At 35.5% G+C, this 17,171-nt stretch overlaps 1 protein-coding gene across 1 annotated transcript in view; it reads right to left on the reverse strand.

Annotated features, from left to right (window-relative positions):
• FNIP1 (folliculin interacting protein 1) overlaps positions 1-17,171 on the reverse strand; it is a 133,308-nt gene that overhangs the window by 8,186 nt on the left and 107,951 nt on the right. The window contains exons 12-16 of the mRNA XM_063087302.1: positions 11,260-11,406; positions 10,235-10,404; positions 5,631-7,044; positions 4,541-4,709; positions 1,037-1,234 (exon numbers count right to left, since the gene is read on the reverse strand). Of these exons, the coding sequence (XP_062943372.1) occupies positions 1,037-1,234; positions 4,541-4,709; positions 5,631-7,044; positions 10,235-10,404; positions 11,260-11,406 (2,098 nt within the window). The remainder of the gene's footprint in view (positions 1-1,036; positions 1,235-4,540; positions 4,710-5,630; positions 7,045-10,234; positions 10,405-11,259; positions 11,407-17,171) is intronic.

Raw genomic sequence — 17,171 nt, forward strand, 5'->3', positions numbered from 1 at the left:
TCTTGCCTAGTTTCTCTGGCTAGAACTTCCAATACCATGTTGAATGGAAGTGGTCAAAGTGGATATCCTTGTCGTGTTCCTGATCTTAGGGGAAAAGCCTTCAGTCTTTCACCCTTGAGTAAGATGTTAACTACGGGTCTGTCATAGATGAACTTTATCATGTTGATGTACAGAGCTTTTTAACTATGTTATATTATAGTTCTTCTAACATGAGAAAGAACCTTGAAAGTTGGAAATGGCATCTTTAGTAAGAAATTATCAGTAGTACGAAGAGGAATCGTTCAAAGTCCTTACTTGACAATGAGCGTCCAGAACGCACTGGCATTCTATACAAAGCTTGGGGATGTTGCATGACCATATCGCACATGATCAAAAATTCTGGCTGCTAAAATCAGAATATACAGACATGTACATATCCCCTACTGTCTCAGCTCAGGATGCCATGACAAAATGCTACAGACTGGGTGGCTTAAACAATGGAGATTTATTTTCTCACAGTTCTGGAGGATAGAAGTCCAAAATTAGGGTGCACACATGGTGGGGTTCTGCTGAGGGCTCTCTTCCTGGCTAATAGATGGCTGCCTTCTTGTGTTCTCACACAGCAGAGAGAGAACAATCTCTCTCTCTTCCTCAACCTTATTAAGCTACTAATCCCATCATAAGGGTCCACCCTCAAAACCTAATCTAATCTTAATTACCTCCCAAAGGCCCCATATCCAAATATTGTCACATTGGGGGTTAGGGCTTCAACATATGAATTTTCAGGGGACACAAACATTCAGTCCATAACACCTCTTTTCAGAAAAATAATGATGAAGCTGGCAGCAGTATTTAATATAGGCACAATACTAAGTAGAATTTAGTCACCTATGAGAGTCCTCAAAGTAATTCAAACTTTACATTTCTGGGGCTAGCTGATTAGCTCAGTTGGTTAGAGCGCAGTACTATAACTAACACCAGGGTCAAGGGTTCAGATCCCCACACCAGCCAGCAGCCAAAAAAAAAAAAAAAAAATTTCTTTTTTACATATACTTACAAAATTCGGAGACAAATTGTGCTTATAAAGCTGAAGAGTGGAATGAAGCAGATTGGAAACAAGACTGGAAACCAATACTTCCTTTCCCAATTTATTATCTGTCACTCGTCTCTGGCTACTGGCTACTTGGACAGTCCATTTATCCATGTCAGCTATAATACAGACAGCCTCTGCTATTGGTTCGTCCAACACTGGATGCTGGGGGAAAAAAGAATTAATCTTATGATAAGCAAATAAAGTTTTCAAAGGTAATGCTAATGGAATGAGGCAATGTAAATTTACTAACAAACAACAGAAGAAAAATACTATTAAATCTGACAGCTACCATCAAAAAATCTTTAACAGAAGAAAATGGAATAGTTAATTAACTCAATAACAAATACCCTGAGACCTCTTATAGAAATCATCACAGCTAGAAACTTTGTATTGATTATCAGAACTCTGTATTCTTTAATCTAGAAGTTAACTTTCACCAGTTTTTAATCATTCATCTATTTGACAAATTTACTGAGTGTCAACAATGTGCCAGGCAATTGGAAGAAATGTTTTTTACCTGGAAAGAAATAGACGTTTTAAATACAGAATAGGACTTATCACACAAGTCAATGGTAAGATTCTGTGCTAACTATCCCAATCTGTCAGGCATGAATATGCCTCAGCTATCCCTTGATGACAGAAAATACCTTGTTGCTTATGTGCACTAGATTTTTCTATTTTACCAAGACGTATATACAGAGAATGAATATAGCAGTTAAAAAGGAGGCAAATCACATTTGCAACAACATGGATTGACCTCGAGAGAATTATATTAAGTGAAACAAGTCAGGCACAGAAAGAGAAATACCACATGTTCTCACTTATTGGTGGGAGCTAAAAATTAATATATAAATTCACACACACACACACGCACACGCGCGCACACACGCACACACACACACACACACAAAACGGGGGGGGGGAAGAAGATATAACAACCACAATTACTTGAAGTTGATACGACAAGCAAACAGAAAGGACATTGTTGGGGGGGAGGGGGGAGGGAGAAGGGAGGGAGGTTTTGGTGATGGGGAGCAATAATCAGCCACAATGTATATCGACAAAATAAAAGTTTAAAAAATAAATAAATAAATAAATGTAGACTGGGTTCTAGATAATGAGGGAAAAAAAAAAAAAAAGGAGGCAAATCAACATGGTTCTACAGGATATAGTGTTAAATGAAAAAAAAAGTCACTGCACAGCCATACATTATTTCCCAGTTATGATTTTAAAAATTAGATCTATATCTGAATAAAAATGTATTAAAAAGAATGAAAATGTGCAAATCAAGCTCTTTATCATGAAGATCTCTGTGAAGAAGTAGGAATATTAAAAGTATGAAGAAGAGTTACTGCTTTTTACTCTGTATACCTTTATATTGTTTAAACTCTTATCACAAGCATTTGCTTAAATGATACTTTATAATTACAAAATTTAAGGTACAGTGAAATATAATACTTAAACTCTCATATACTGATAAAAGGGACACAAGGCACATGGTTACACCCTTGGTTTCCCATGATTTATATACAAAAACCGAAAATGAAATTAAGTACAAAGCATGACTATCAGAAAGAGAGTGGCCCTACAATGCTCGTACTTCAACATCTTTCTGTATTTAGAAAGGTAAGGATTTCTTCACCACTAACCAAATGGAATGGCATCAACAAGACTGAGATTAAAAGTACAATTTGAAATATTTAGAGCCAACTGACAAACCTTCAGGTTAGAAAGAGAATTTGGAACATTTTTCTCTAAAGGGCCAGACAGATAATATTTTAGGCCTTTGGGTGTGAAAAAGTTTCTGTCTCAATGATTCAACTCTGTTGTTCAGCATGAAAACAACCATAGAATATGTAAATAAATGGCTATTGTTGTGTTCCAATAAAACCTTATTTACAAAAAGCAGGACTATTTGGCCCATGGGCCATGGCTCGCTGATCCTTGATGCATATGAGCAAAAAATATCTACATTTTTAAGCCAAGCCATGAATAAACTCCTCTATGCAGAAGCTCCTACCTTTTAGAGAAGAAAAAAACAAAAACAAAAACAAACAAACAAACAAAATTACAAAATTCAGGAATAAAAGAGGGAACATTACCAGTGACATTACAGAAATTAAAAGGATTATAAGTGCATAAACAACTTTATTCTATAAAACTGGACCACATAAATGAAACTAACATATTTCTAGAAAGACAAAATTACTAAAATTACCAAAACTGACTCAGGAAGAAATAGAAAATCTAAATAGATGTATAAAAAGTAAATAAATTTAAAATATTCTCATCTTAAAATGTACAGGCCCAGATGGCTTTACTGGTGAATTCTATCAAACATTTAGAGAAAAAAAAGTACAAATCCTCTAGAAACTTCCAGAAAACAGAGGAAGAAGAAATACTTCCCAACTCATACTATGAGGCTGGTATTCCCCGATATCAAAGCTGGACAAAGACATCAAAAAAAGAAAACTACAGATCGATGCCCTCTCAGAAATACAGACTCCAAAATCCACAACAAAATATTAATAAATCAAATCTGCAACTTATAAAAAGGACTGTATACTAGGACCAATTAGGATTTTTTCCTAGGAATACAAGGGTTGGTTTAACATTTAAAAATTAGTCATTGTAATTCATGACATTAACAGTTTAAAAAAGAAAAAACACATGATTTTCTCAACAGGCACAGAGAAAGCATTTGAGAAAATCCCACACCTATTCATGATTTAAAAGGTGCGGGGGGGGAAAAATATTCCAAAGACTAGGAATAGAAGGAAACTCCCTCCACCTGATAAAAAGCATCTACAAGAACCCTACAGCTAATATCACATTAATGAAAGACTCAGTGTTTTTCTCTCTAAGATCAGGAAGAATGATGGCCACTGTCACAGCTTCCATGAAACACTGTATCGAAAGAGGGAGGGAGAAAGGGAGGAGAGAAAAGAAGTGAAATGCATCCAAATTGGAATGAAAGATATAAGGCTGTGTACTGATGACATGGACCTATATGTAGAAAATCCTAAGGAATTTGTACAAAAAAACTAACAGAACTAGTAAGAATTCAGCATGGTTACAGGATACAAGATCAATATACCAAAGTCAAGTTTGTCAATATATAAGCAGTGAATAATCTGAAAAGAAAATTAAGAGAATAATTCCATTTATGTTTAAGCATTTGTAATTTTTTGATACAGTAAATAATCTAGTCGATGGACATCTATGAATACAGAAATACTTTCTATATTTCAGATTTCCATTTGGATAGATTCCTGGAACTCTCTACTTGCTTTCATGGTGATAGGTACAAAGACACAGGGGCTGTATATAAAGTGATGGATTTAAAGAACAATGATCGTATTATACAGTGAAGTGTGACCAAAAATACAAAGCAATTCTGTAATTCTGTGTTCTGCTGGTTAACAGAGTTTGTTCTAAATAAATTCAAGAACAGTGATGGTCACTCACCTGCACAGCATGAGACAAATCTGAAAAGAGACACAGACGGAGCCTCTCATCACTACCAATTCCTTGAAGAACAAAGTCAGGCACATAAGATGAGCAGTAGCCACCCAGCAAGGATCTCCCAAAGTTGGCAATGTTGGGCTGAACAGCACTCACTTCAACTAACTTTGACCTATAAGAAAGATCCCCAAAGAAGACATATCTAATTAGTAATAAACATATTTTACCAGTTAAAAAGTTGTGAACTCTACTAGTCCTTATTTCCAGTACCATTCTTTTCTTTTCTTTTTTGGTGGCTGGCCGGTAGAGAGGTTGAACCCTTGACCTCTGCACCATACTATAACCAACTGAGCTAACAGGTCAACTCCACTCCAGTACCATTATTTTCTACAAAATATACTCAGAGTAAAATCATCCTTAAATAAAAATTGGCTTACATGCTCAATCAGACCACAAAATACTCCTTCTTAACCAGAGAAGCTCTGATCAACAATTTTGTAATGAAGTCAGTGAATCTTTCATGACTGACTTTAGAAGAGCTGTCCCTTGCATTTGTAACACATTGTTAATACAATCAGATTATGAAAACTATCATCCACAACAAAATAGCTAAATACCTTACAACTCCAAAGGTTGGTGTATAACATTTCTCAAGCATGGATCTTCTCCTTGTATACTTGACCCAGAGTATACATTCCCTACTTTCCTCTTAGTCTTGGCCAACTCTATTTCTAACAGCCATTTCCTACCTTCTCAGTGTTTACCTCTCCCTAACTGCCAGGTCCAGCATAGGTCCTTTAGGGGGAACAATTCACTTCTAAGTGCCATGAAAACTGAGCAATAAGGAATCTCTTACATATCAACCAAATCCTTTAACTTTTCTATGACGCCTTCACAAAGTCTTTCTGGGGTGTTGGAGGGTCTTAGCCTTTGAATAAGATAAGAGCACATGATGATAAAAAAAAGTATTTGTCCACGACAGTGATCTCATCTTTCATATTAGCTACTACTAACTTTCAGACACTAGCTAAATAAAAGAATGGTACATATTCATACAGTACCTATTACAGGTGAAAAAGACTTTCCTACTCACCCAGGAAAAGGTATCTCATCCTCTTCTGCCCAGTCTTCTTGCTCTCCTCCATAAAAACTGCTGACTTGTCTAGTCATATCATGGCCTGTATCTTCACTTTCACTATCTCCAAGGGCACTATCTGAACTTTCATTTCTTGGAATGTCCCATTCAGTTCCTACAGCAATTTTTTTCTCTGAACTCTCTTTATCCCCATGGGGGACAAGAATGGAGAGCATATTTCTTTGATCCTGCTGAGGAAAGCAAGTTTTACATGAATCTTGGTGAACTGTTTCTATACATTTACAAAATTCATTTTTCTGTTTGCTATTCTTTGTACACAATCTTTTTGAAAATTCTAACATACAACAGTGTTTACTGTCTGTACTTGTTTTAACTGGAACATCATCAATAGTCCTGGTTTCAATTGAATCATCATTAAAATATTCGTCAAATAAACTCATGCTTTCTTGGTCTGAATGATTCCAACAGGAAAGTTCACAGGGCTCTCCAGATACCATGTTCTGTATATTAGACTCTCCAGATTGGTCCTTAGTTTGTTCAGTTTCTTGATTCTTATCAATATCTCCTCTTTCTTCCTTTAATGGTTTGTTGTGATGTCTGGTAATCTGATCCACCACTGCCTGACTCCGGAGTTCAGTATCTGAATCAGGTGACATAGAATCCCCAATCAGGAAAGTAACCTTTGTCTGGGTTGCCTCACAAGAAAATGCAGCAGGCACGATTTTATCTGGAGGTTTTTTTTCCACAACCATTCCTGTGGATCTCATCGCTTTGCCTGTGTGATTATCTGAATCCAGCAATTCTTCACTCTGCCATGTTTTCTCTGCTGGCTCTAAGGCTGACTCTGATAATGTACATTTGTCTACTGGAGCAGATCCTATGCAAACAACTGTCTCCAACTTGTTGTCAAGGCAAGTTCTTAATTTATCTCTGTACTGTTTAACATCAGCAGCATTTTCTTCTTGGCAGTCAGGAGGAGTAATCATTTGGCCTGCATCTGAAATTCCTAGCAGCTCCTTAGAGCTGTTTTTAATATCTTCTCTCTCTTGTTGTGAAACATTTTCTATGTTTTGCCCAAGAAGTGGATGACTGCAATATTTACAGTTACAATTAGGAGTTCTTGTTTCTTCTGACTCTTTAAAGAGCAAAATGCTTTTGTTTCTATGCATTGTGATAAGCACATATTCCGATTCTTCTATTTCACCTTTCTCTAAAGTGGTAGTAATTACTGTGCCTGGCATAACAATGGCTTCATCTTCTCCGTTTTCTAAAAGATGGGTTTCCTGAAGTTCAGAGCATCTTATGAAATAAGTTAGAAAATAAAGCAGCCTCTGGACCATGTCTTGTCGTTTTCCAACTACCACAGTCCTCGCTAACCGTACAGGAGAGCCAATAGCACCATACAAGTCTCCTGCAATAGAAAAATCAGCTAATGAACACATCCTCTACTCACACAGCTAAGCAGGCTATTTTTAATTATCAGAAAACCTACTCTTCTTGTATGAGGTGTAGTTCAGGTTTTATTCTTAGTAGGTAGGATTCAGGAGAGTAGGATGAGATGAATGGTCTTAACCAGAGACAAAAGTGAATGGAGGAGAGGTTTTTTAGCTTCTTCCTTAAATAACTGCTGTGGTTCTTTTTTTTTTTAAATTTTATTTAATTTTATTTAATTAATTAATTAATTAATTATTTAAAAAAATTTTTATTTTGTCGATATACATTGTGGCTGATTATTGCTCCCCATCACCAAAACGTCCCTCCCTTCTCCCTCCCCCCTCCCCCCCAACAATGTCCTTTCTGTTTGCTTGTCGTATCAACTTCAAGTAATTGTAGTTGTTATATCTTCTTCTCCCCGCCCCCCCCGGTTTTGTGTGTGTGCGTGTCTGCTGTGGTTCTGAAACCTCAAGCAAAGAGTCAGTTCTGAAATAATTTCCCAAGGAGATAAAGTAGGAGCAAAATGGAGCAGAGCTGCGATAGTCACATCATACACTTAACCATTCCTCCTTTAAATCATATTCCTGAACCTTAACTGTTGCTGCCCTAGCCAGGACCCCCCAACACCATCTACTGTGTTTTTAAAAACCTAATTCCCCTTCCATTCTCTAGAGGGTTGGATACTCAGGATATGCCAGAAAGGACAGGAAGAAAGAGACTCATCCTTACTAAGAAGAAGAGAAAGGGCAACATGATTTAATCATGTGATTAATTTTCATTTTTGTATCCATAGGAGACATGAACAGCCATTATATTAAAGAGGGGGGCACTGGAAGTTATCAATATCACTTAAATAAAACCAATAATCTGGCAAAACAATGACTTACAAATGGAGAATACAAAGCCATTAATTTAAATTTACTTTTATTTGCAAGTTGTCAGTATACACATTTAAAAACCTCTATTTTTACTGTAAAAAAAAAACCCTCTATTTTTGCTTTTTAAAGAAACAAATATAAATAGGTCTTAAACAAATATATGCTGCAGACAGTATTATGATAAATTTTCTCCTCTGGCAATGACACTGGCTAAAATATCACCATGCCACTGTTCTAAACTACTCTGCAAATTCCCACTGATTACCAAATAAAGTAAAACTGCTTTGGCATGGCAAGTGAGTCTTTCATGACTGGTTCCACTTTACATTTCCAGCTTTATTCTCTTATAGTTACCTTTTTATCTTTTTTTTTTTTTTCGTGGCTGGTCTGTATGGGGATCCAAACCCTTGACACCTTGGTGTTATAAGACCATGCTCTAACCAGGTGAGATAACTGGCCAGTCCCCCCTTTTCATCATTATTCACCAAAAGCCCCACTTAAACTGGACCGTGAATGCTCTCTGTACTTTTACTACCTAGACTCCTTTACTCACACAATGTGCTCTCCCTTCCCTCTGCATCTCTGCTGGTCCAAAGCTTCTCACCCAAGCATCCCAACTTGGGCAAAAGGTAAGCTCCTCTTATTGAACTGCCACTGAACTTTTCATTTCTCTTATAGTTCCTATTTGAATTATCATTATTGTCTTCATATGTATCACTAGAGCATTAGGTCATCAACTTTTGTATTTTTTTTTTTCTTTTTGGCAGCTGGCTGTTATGGGGATCCAAACCCTTGACCTTCGTGTTATAACACCTTGCTTTAACCAACTGAGCTAACTGGCCACCCCTAGACTGTCAACTTCTTCAGAGCAAGGACCAAATTATTCATTTTTATACTCTCTAGTGCTCTTTGCATAGAGCCTTAGATATCATATTATGCACTCAATAGATGATTGTAAAATTGCAAATAGATTTGAAATGTCCCAATAAATAAAAATACTACTGAATTACTTGATTTAAAAAAAGGCAAGTTAAACTCCATGCAATGAAATACTACTCAGCATTAAAAAGGAATGAACTATTAATACATATGACTTAGGTGAGTCTCAATTATGTTGAATGAAAGAAGTCAGACAAAAAAGAGTATGTACTGTATGATTCCATTTATATAAAACTCTAGAAAATGCAAGCTAATCTATAATGACAGCAGGTTAGTGACTGCTGGGGGATGGATGAAGGGGAACAGGGAGGATGGAGAGAAGCAGGAGGGAGGGATTACAAAAGGGCGTGAAAGAACTTTTGGAAGTAATCGATATGTGACTTGACTGTGGTGATGGTTCACAAAATGTAACTAAATGTACATCAAAACTTATCAAAATTCTACACTTTATGTGTTTACTTAAATGTATGTCAATTATAACTCAATAAAGTGAAAGGGTGGGAAAAAATAGGGAAGAAAGTTGGTTATGTGAATTGATAAGCCACAGGACAATCACCTGGCAAGCTCAATCACCAGAGCTCAAACTTCCTAAGGAAAGTTTCTACCAGGTCACTAAAATATTCTCATCTTACTCCTCCCCATCACCTAATATCAACAGAGTAAGAGAAGTAATAGCAGCTATGTTTACCAAACATTGTCCTGATGACTTTACGAGTATTATCTCATTTAATTTTCATAACTTTTCAAAGTATGTACTATCTATTTTTATCTCCACTCTATAAATAAGGAAACTATGACTCAAATGTGATGGGCCTGTCTCCACTACTTGCACCCTTAAGCACCATGCTGCCTCCCTAATGCCTGTGAATTTAACCATCCACTCTCCAGCTCTAGTGATACCTAGCGCTAAGGGAAACATTTTCCAAAATGACTTATTAAACAAAAGTGAAACAATATAAAGGTCAATGAACTGCTTTTCTCTTAGCCAGATTCATTCCAGTTATCACAGGTGACTCTGTTGATTCATTCTATCTAGACAAAGTACTTAATGCAAAGTACAAAAAAAGCAAAACATCCTGAAGATCTTGAATTTACTAATAAACCAACTATCAGACTGCTCCTCTTGCTCCACCTGCAGTTTTTTATGCATAAGGAATGACATCAGGCATAAGATGGAGATAGGACAATTTAGCAGACATAAAAAGACAAGTAAAGGAGAGATGCTTTAGAGTGGAGGATGTAAAAACAGAACATTTTTTTTTAGTTTTGTTTTTTGCTATAAAATAATTCCAGACAGTTATACAAAAGTCTAATTGTAATACAAAGCATAAGGATTTTCAGACTACATACCTAGTTGTGCCCAAAGTGGGTTATATGGATGAGTCTTTGCCAACATGTCCACACTTTGAGAGGAATGCTTTTCTAAAAATATTTTTATAGGTGGTTGTCCATTTGGCATGACTGTTGGAACCCAGGCAAGGTGGTTGGTAAGAACTGCAGTAATGAGAGCTGACAAGAATCTGAAAACAAAATGCATCTTATCAGATTCCAATCTGCCTTCGCAAAACCTTAGATAAAATGCAGTGACAGAGTAAACAAAGAAATTACATATTGTCATGTGGCCAAATGGCATAAAAAAGATGAAGGGAGAGGAAAGAATAAGATAAAAATGAAAGTTAATAAAATTTGTGGTTGGGGAAAAGTTAAAGAAAATACTTAAAATAAAGAGAACTTTCACAAGGAGCTATTTCAGATCATAATTACAGAACAAAAATGCCATTTTACTTGAAAAACTATGGATTCTTTACAGTGTTTAATCTGCACAGTTCGTTAATGAACTAACCAACAGGTTCTTACATTTCCAAATTGTTAAATGGGAAAACAAAGGCAACTATTAAGCAAACTCTGTCTATCATCAAAGAGAATAAAAACATCTTAAGTACTCATCTTGGATTCTAAAGACTTGACGAATAGTTAGAAGAAAACAATATGACAAGATATCACATTAAAAATGTATCACTGGAACACTAACACTTCCTTACATTTTTTTTATCTCTTTTTATGAAATGAAACCATCATAAGTAGATACAATTCACAAAAATAGAAAGTCTCAGAGTTCTGTAAGATGTCAGGAATTTTGAACTTAATATGTAATTGAAGACATTTTTACTGTTTCCCATTCATAAGGTTCTGTGTCACTCTTCCATACCCTATTATTTAATTAAAATTGAGAATTCTATTTTGGTTATTAATAATATGAACTAATTCTAAAGATAATGGATGATTCTTCAGTTACTGGGTTGATCACAATCTAGATATCTAATATAGTAAATAAAAAGATGAAGAAAAACATAAATAAATAAATAAAGCCATACTGATTTTTGGAAGCATTTTCCATTAGAAAAGTAAACTCCTTCATGAAACGATGGCAAAGCTGGTTCTTTTCTGGAGTCCCCGACATCATTGTAAGCCAGACAGGCTCTCCAATTCGTGGCATTGTGTAAAGATTACAAATTGTTGTTCTAAAAAGAGGAAGACACATTATGAAATTTATAGCTCCCAGAATTACACACTCTTTAAAAATAAAGTTTAGGTTGCCAACTTGGAACTTGCATCTGAAGTATTAAAGTTTTTGAGAAGAGTCAATGAACCAAGTCTTTTCTTCTTTGTCATCGGCATAGCACCATAGGAAATGTTCTGCACATGAGCTCAGAATGCATTGGTTCTGCCAGCTCTGCCCTCCATTCAGTGTGTGCCCTAGAATAAACTATTTCCCTACTTTAAGCTTCAGTTTCTTCTGCCTATAAGATGAAAGGATAGGACTAAATCATTCCTAAAGCCCCTTATAGCTCTGTGTTTTTAAGATATATGCTGTACTTAAATGTATTACAAATAATCAGCAATATATAAATGTGTTAACAGCTTATCTGTCCACCCACTCAAAACAACAGTTTATCAGCATCATTTTTTGGCCTGTGCTGAGACTCCTAGTAGGAAGTTCTGAAGGATGGAGAGGACACTACAGATGATGCTATATTTTATGACTCTCTCAACTTTATGCAGTTTTTCCTTGAATCAACACAAGGTAAGATTATAGCACAATTAAGGGGCCGGCCCATGGCTCACTTGGGAGAGTAGCCAAGGGTTAAGATCCCCTTACCGGTCATCTTTTTATTAAAAAAAAAAGATTATAGCACAATTATTATAGTGCTTTCCTGGTTGTCTCCTGAATTAATTTAGACAATAGCTAGTCTTGTGATTTGTACTCTTTCCTGAAGGCTTTGCAGCATACTTTTAAGATGTCAATTATTTTCCTTTCATATCAATATCTATTCAACAAAGTCCTATATTCTTACTAGACTAAGCAACTCCTGCAAAGCTTAAGGCTTAAGAAACTAGTCAATCTTGCAGAAACCACAGCATGGTGTCCTACTTTCTACTTTTGAACAGTGCTATCTAATAGAACTTTTTGGCAATGATGGAAATGCTCTGTATCTGCACTGTCCCATATGGTAGCCACTAGCCATATTTGGTACTGAACACTTGAAATGTGACCACTATGACTGAGGAACCGAATTTTTTATTTTATTTAATTTTAATTAAATAGTCAATCTGTAGCTAATGGCTCAGACTGTATTAGACAATACAGCTCTTGAAAGTTCTCTGAGATCTCCACAAATCCTAATATCCACCTCAGCATAATTCTCTTAACACTAAGGATTCAAAAAAAGGAAAAGAATTCTCTTGCCAGTACAAGTTTTATTGAATTTCCAATCAATATAAACACACTATATTACAATGTATGGAAGTAACAAATACAGATCATTTTAGTAAGTTCTTGGCAGGGATAAACTACTGTTGAGAACTTAAAAATAAATAAATAAAAATTAAAGGCATTTTATAGACAAAAATATTTCACTAGAATACAAACTATAGATATATGAAAATGCTTATTTTTGAAGTTTATTAAGGATATCAAGATAGGATGGAAAATTGAGCACAGTGTTCATCTCCTGTCAGTTCCAAGGCCCCAGTGAAATACCATTTAAGGATTTGAAAACAGATAAACCATTACAACAAATAGAATTGGAGAGGAACCATTAGTGAACATTAAAGTTAGAGGTCTCATAAAATTCTACAAGACAAAACATATGGAGGAATGGTGACTGAAGTAGCAGAGTAGAGGAAATTATAGGTTAGGGCCGGCCCGTGGCTCACTCGGGAGAGTGCGGTGCTGATAACACCAAGGCCACGGGTTCAGATCCTATATAGGGATGGCCAGTTGGCTCACTAGCTGAGCGTGGTGTTGACAACACCAAGCCAAGGGTTGAGATCCCCTTACCGGGCATCTTTAAAAAAAAAAAAAGAAAAAAAAATTATAGGTTAGAGTCTCACAAAGGGGAATGGACAAAGAGGAGATAATTTGCCCCACTGAAGCAAGAAGAGGCTCAGGACTCACAAATGTTTGGTGAAGTAGAGGACAGAAGTTACGACACTGGACTGAAAACTGGGAGACTAATTCAAGGTCCATAAATGGTTAGCGACCCCTACAACTCCACTCCATTTCTCCACAGAATGACTACAGAAAGGGGAGCAGATGTAGCAACTAAATAGCCCAGAGGAACAGCCTACCCCAAACCCTTCCTGATATTTAAGTCTTTCACAATATATAAACAGATATAAAGTATATTTTGTGGCATTAAAATTCCATGAGGGCTAAGGGGACGGGATTAGGGGGAAAATGTTTAAATATGCTCCTTCAGGGAACAATAATGAAAAAAGTTGAGAAAACTGCCCTAAAGTGAAGGTTTCCAGTCAGAAGCCTGATTATGCACAAAACTCCCAACCTAAGTTTGATATCTCATTCTCAACTACAAATGACCAATCAGAAAACACTGATATTTAGAGAAAGCCTCCAAGGACAGATAATGGCAGAAAGAACATACACACATACTCACACATACAAAATGACTCCAGAGAAAACAGAAATAATGCACAAAACAGAAGAGAACTTTTAAATAAAGTTCTAGAAGTAATGATTTCTTAAATAAAACTCTAGTGTACATCCTTAAAGAATACAGCAGAGGGTCTATTTTTCAAAGAAAAACAATCTGAAATCAAGAAAGCATAGAAGATTTGTTGAAATGAAAAATTATAGAAAGGATAGAAAAACAAATAAGAAAATGATACATTCAGAAAAAGAGAAGAAAAACATGAAAGAAAGGAGAGACAGAAGATCAACCCAGAAGTGCCAATTCCTAACAAAAAGGATTCCAGAGAGAGAAGATACAAGAAAATAATCAAGGGAAGTAGAAAATTTACCTGAGTTGAAGGACGAGATAGTGCTATAACTATACTGAGATGATAAAGGATGAAGGGGTAAGTGTAAACTCATCTATCATGGCAGAAAAATAAATATGATCTAAAATTGATAAATCAAGAAATAGCATTAAGTATACTATTTAACAATATGGTAGTAAACAACAGAAGTAATAACAGAGTTAATAGAATGTTTCTAGGAAGAAAGAATGGGGAATGGAAGGGGTAGGATATGGTTCATTTATTTTTCATTATTATAACTTCCAGAATTTTTTTTTGTTTCTTAACTATGTGCATATACTTTTGGATTGAAAGAAACATTGTATAAATAAATGAATAAGGTGATCACTTAGAGTTTTCCATGAGTTTCTTCAGCATATTTCAGTCTACTAAAAATGTACATCATGGGCCAGAGTAAGATCACCAATATTGGTATAGTGATCCACTGAGAACCTTTGTTTTAGTTTTAAAGGATATGTGCTATGACCTCAGAGTGTATTGAGTGCAAAGAAGGCAAAGAAATTCATTACACAACAGTGCTTCTCACTATATAAATAATACTCTATATTGTTGTCATTAATGATCTAGAAGTAATGATGTTTTCTAGAAATCATTTCTTTCTTGCCCCCAATAATAGTGCCCTATCCTTCAACAGTAAGAAGAAAAAATATTTTCAATCATCTGTCCCTTTATTTTTCCCAGTCTGTGCCCAAAGAATAAAAGACTTCTTTAGTTGAAAGGGATCTGTAGACATGATTTACTCTTCTTTGATATGCATGAAGTCTAAGGACTTCATCTTTGCCAAACAGCAATGCTAACTAAACATGCTTCTTGTTTCCTTCTCTAGGTTTCAGAATTTCCTCATGTTCATGAATCATTTCCTACCTCTTCTCGACTACCTAAAATTTATTAATCATCTGGTCTCAAATAATGACACATGTTAAAAATTATATAATTGTTAATTGTTAATAATCACTTAATTAAAAAAATAAGTATAGTCTGTTCTCGTGACTTGAAATAGTTATGTTCTATAAAGTATACACATAAGTGCTGAATTAGCAAACACTGAACCACAGCTTCTGGGGGAAATACAGGGTTAGTTAGGTTGCTGTGAGCTTCTGGTCAGAAGATTTTTGTCAAAATTAACACATAATCTTGTTTTTGTGTGGGTATCTGTTTGGAGACACCTCACCCTGATTGAAGCTTACCTATCACATGTATTTTTTTCTGTGAGGCACATCATAGCCTTCCTGCACTTAGGAAATTAGACAGCATTTTACCACTACGCTTGGGGGCCATCTTTAACAGTAAAATAACTAACAAAAAGCACAAAAATGTGAAAAACTTGGCACTAAATAAATGTCAAAGAATTTTTTATACAGTATGAGAGTTGAAACAAGAAGGCAGAGTATTGCCTTATTTGGACCTAATCTGGGAACACGTGCACTGGGCAACTCAAACTTTTCACTGCTATATATGTGTCCACAAATTACCACAAAAGCAGTGAAAGTATATTTTGGGGTTACAAATAAATTTTAGCAAGTAAAATTTTAGCAGGTGAATTCTCAAAAACAAAATCCACAACTAATGAAGATCAACTGTATTTGTTAAAGTACTTCTACAGGTAGACCTCATAATAAAAATTCATAAAGTATTTTTAAAATATTGTAAGAATTCTTAACTGACATACCATTCAGATTTGCAGTAATTGAAGCAAAAATAATCTGAATACAAAAGGGAAGGCATACAATCATGACATACACCTTTAATGCTGTTACAACTCATACATGTTGTAACTTCTAGGCAATCTTGAAATTCTATGTCTAGATCATTTGTACTAATCAATACCAGAGCAATTGACTCACAAGTATTTAATTAAAAATTTTAAAAATAAAAAAGTTGTTTATAACCTAGGAGCAAGATCAGTATACTGTTAGGAAGGAGTCTTGTGACAATATTTACTATTCTGGTAACATCAGCTGGATCTATCATGTCAGTGTTTCCTCAGAGCCCAAAGAGAGACTCTTGGCCTTTTGCCACAAAGCTTGTGACTGCAGAAAAGAAACTGGCAATCTAACAGTGTAACTAACAGCTCCAACTCCAAAGGCAAAAATTCACTGCCTTGTAATACTGCAAAATGTGATACTCAAAAAGAATCCTGAAGGATTCTTTTAGGCAAATAAGCAAAAAAAAAAAAAAAAAAAAAAAAAAAAAAAAAAATTGCTGAAAATATATACTTAAAGTAATTCTAGTGCAAACAAAGTCAACTAAACAACTTAAAACCATAAAAATAAAAAATTACAAACAAAATACCCAGCTCTTTGTTGCATACTTCTTTTATATTAAAGACAGTATCTACTTCATGATAAGTAAAACCCTTAAGAATCTTTGTTAAACTTTCAAGCAAACTATACATTAAATTTCAAAAATGACAAGATAATAACTTTTCGTACTTCTCAAATACTGCTTACGTTCATGACAGAAGCATATTTTATAGATTCCTGATAGAGAAACCACACTAGAATTTTTTTTTTTGGTGAGTGAATGGCACATGCATTGGGCTACATGGGAACATGTGTGGAGTAAAGCTGTCAAAAACCATTAGGGAGCTGGCCCCGTGGCTCACTCGGGAGAGTGTGGCACTGGTGGCGCCAAGGCCGCAGGTTCGGATCCTGTGTGGGGATGGCCAGTGCGCTCACTGGCTGAGCTTGGCACGGACCACACGGTACCGAGGGTTGCAATCCCCTTACTGGTCCATAAAAAAAAAAAAAAAATCCATTAGGAATATACAGATAACCATATTACCCCACTATTAATGTTTTAGCATATAATGATATTAGGTTCAATATGTCCTGGTTTCAATAAAACATATAAACTTCTCCCTTTGCATAAATAACCTATCTCAGGAATTGGATACTTCTCACAATTTCAATGCAAAATTCTTTTCAAATGCTGACTCTGACATCCT

This window comes from Cynocephalus volans, chromosome 2, assembly GCF_027409185.1.
Source record: "Cynocephalus volans isolate mCynVol1 chromosome 2, mCynVol1.pri, whole genome shotgun sequence".
Taxonomy (NCBI): domain Eukaryota; kingdom Metazoa; phylum Chordata; class Mammalia; order Dermoptera; family Cynocephalidae; genus Cynocephalus; species Cynocephalus volans.